The sequence below is a fragment of the Tripterygium wilfordii genome, chromosome 7 (genome assembly GCF_013401445.1).
Source record: "Tripterygium wilfordii isolate XIE 37 chromosome 7, ASM1340144v1, whole genome shotgun sequence".
NCBI lineage: Eukaryota > Viridiplantae > Streptophyta > Magnoliopsida > Celastrales > Celastraceae > Tripterygium > Tripterygium wilfordii.
In genome coordinates, this window is record NC_052238.1 from 5,663,423 (window position 1) to 5,666,046 (window position 2,624).

Here is a 2,624-nt window from a genome sequence, read left to right on the forward strand (position 1 = left end):
AAACATACATATTTTTCACTTACAGTTTACAACAACACCGAAGGGTAAGCCCATCATACAATATTGGGCTTAAAACTTGGGCTGGGCTAGCTAGTTCTCAAGTCACTTGAAGGCCCAAAATCATTCATTCATGCATATATTAATCAATTTTAAACGAATCCAAGAGAAGTACAATTTCCAGCTGCAGCTGTGCCATACAATTAAACCCTTGATTTTTCACTTCTTGACATCACAAACAAATACAAAATAATGACAAACAAATATGTGTATGATAAGTATATATAGTAGTCATTGCAATATCAGTCCACTTTGCTACCTCTTATGTGTTAACAAATCTGCAATTCTTCCTAACTTCCCCAGTAGCAAACGTATCAGGATCAGTTATATTCCCCAGTTTGACCATCGATTCCGAGAATTGCTCGAAGAAACCAACTGGATCATGAGCATATTTCTTAACAAGCTCCTTCGTTTCGAGTCCAAGGATGCTTGAGTACAACTCCTGGTCTGAATTCAGAATTCCTTCACCTTTCAACAGTACATGGAAGTAGCTGTTGTCGAAAAGGTTAGGTGTGACATTGTCCATAGCTGATACATTATTGTCTCCTCCGCGAATCGGTGGACACATTGACCTCAGGTTGCTGGCATATGACTCAGACATGGGATTTATCCCTGTAGTCGTTTCAAAGTCCCCGTAAATCCTTGCTCGAAAGTTCTCACATCGCGCCATGCCAATGGTGTGAGCTCCTGTAAAATTCAGTTCAAGATATAATCTTTGACTAATATGAAGATTGACAAGTTGATTGAGGAGATTGATTACCTGAGAGAGCAACCATGTCAGTGACAGAGAGGCCTTGGTAGATAAACTTGGATATAATAGAGAGCAAGCCTTCATTTGCAGTTGGAAGATTAGAAGCAGCGAGCTCGGAGCTTGCGGTTTTAGAATCCTTTCTTCCTAGAGGGACATCCCAATAAGGTCCACCAACCTGAAAACATTGTCATTAAGGAACTAAGACCATTATAGGGTTCACATTCTGCATATATATTAAGGTACCATACGGTTGGTTCTACTCATACCAGAATCACAGCATCTCTTGCAGCAATTGTGAGGATATCTGCACAGGATACGATTCCGGGGCAATCTGATTCGACCTTGTTCTTTATTCTGTCAATAAGCTTGTAACCCTTCAGGGAGTTTATGTTGTTGGAATCCTTTTTCTCTCCTTTCAAGGTGAATGTGTCATCAAGCAGAACTGACCCATCACAACCCTGTGTCCATAAATCCATACCAAAAGTTATTTCCTATTTCAATAGAACAATATATTTTTGCACTGACTGTTACAAATAAAACGACAGACCTGAACAAAACAGTCATGGAAATGCAGTCGAACCATCAAGGCAGCATTTCGCGGATCAGAGAGCACAGCACATTCAAGTTCTTTCCTGATAACTTCGAAAACAGTCGGACACGTAGATGCATAGTAATCCATTGTTAATGGAGGGTTACTTGCACCCAAGCTGGTGCAGCAGATGCAGACAATAACTAGCATAAGCAGAAACTGCAAAATGGGTTGTGCCATGATTTCTTGTCTGCTTTTTTCTTTGATTGATGATAGTGAAGAGAGTGGGAGAGATGGGTAGGACTGGGAGATTTATAAGTGAAGTGAAAAAGTAGAGCTTTGTAGTTTGCTTTTCATGCATGAATTGTTTTGAGTATTTTTGTGCAAAAATGGATTGGAGTCAAGAGAGGATGCAACTAATCTAGGCCTGGTCGTTGGGTATTTCCCAACCAAAATCACCTAATTTAATACAGAGAAACACAAGTAATATAAACATGGAGCTGCCGCCTAATTAAAACCTAAAACTGATGCCATTCCCTCAGAGTAAAAAATGTACTCATATCTAATTAGATAGAACATGTTGCAATTAACGTTATTATAATGAATAACAATTTTTATTTGGAGAAGACTTGACTTGAGCAGCTCATTAAGTTAAACCAATTAAGTTGATCTAATCATCTATGACTTTTAATTTTATTAACCAAATGTGTCACTGTTTGATGTCATATAGTATGAGTGTTCCATTCCTTTTTGTTTGTTATTTTTTTGGTTGTATTTGAGGGGTATGCTTCTTTTATTTTTTTGCATTAATATAATAGTTTGGGACGATTTTTTTGGTATGTAAGTGGGAATGGGGTTCGAATTTGGGTATCCAATTCGAGTATCCTTGGTTGAGCGGTTGTTGACTTGGGACACATTACTTTTCATGCTCTGAATAGGAGTGGTTCTTTATCAAAAAAAAAGAATAGGAGTGGTAAAACTCTATCCGGTCCGGATTACTGAATTTGTCCAACCCAGATTAAATCAAGTTTGGACATAAGTTATATGTCCGAAATAGAAGTCCAAACACAACATTTTTGGGTTTAAACACATAAATCTTGTCCGGACCCTAACCCGGATTAGGTTAGTGTCCAGTTTACTTGTCCGAATTTAAATCAATCCGGGTTTGATCAATTAAGTACGTTAGAAATCCAATCCGGATCAGGGTCAATACATATAAATATTTCGTAAACACATGATATTGTCTAACTCGGAACCGATTTTTTTTTCCCACCACTACTAGTTGTG

The 2,624-nt window shown here is 38.1% G+C and overlaps 1 protein-coding gene across 1 annotated transcript; it reads right to left on the reverse strand.

Moving 5' to 3' along the window:
- Positions 1–2,101, reverse strand: LOC120002899 (peroxidase 11). The gene is made up of 4 exons (XM_038851758.1): positions 1,356–2,101; positions 1,075–1,266; positions 818–983; positions 1–744 (listed from the first exon to the last, which is right to left on the reverse strand). The coding sequence occupies exons 1-4, from the start codon at positions 1,575–1,577 to the stop codon at positions 320–322; spliced, it is 1,005 nt and encodes a 334-aa protein (XP_038707686.1). The 5' UTR covers positions 1,578–2,101; the 3' UTR covers positions 1–319.
- Positions 2,102–2,624: the final 523 nt, after the last annotated feature.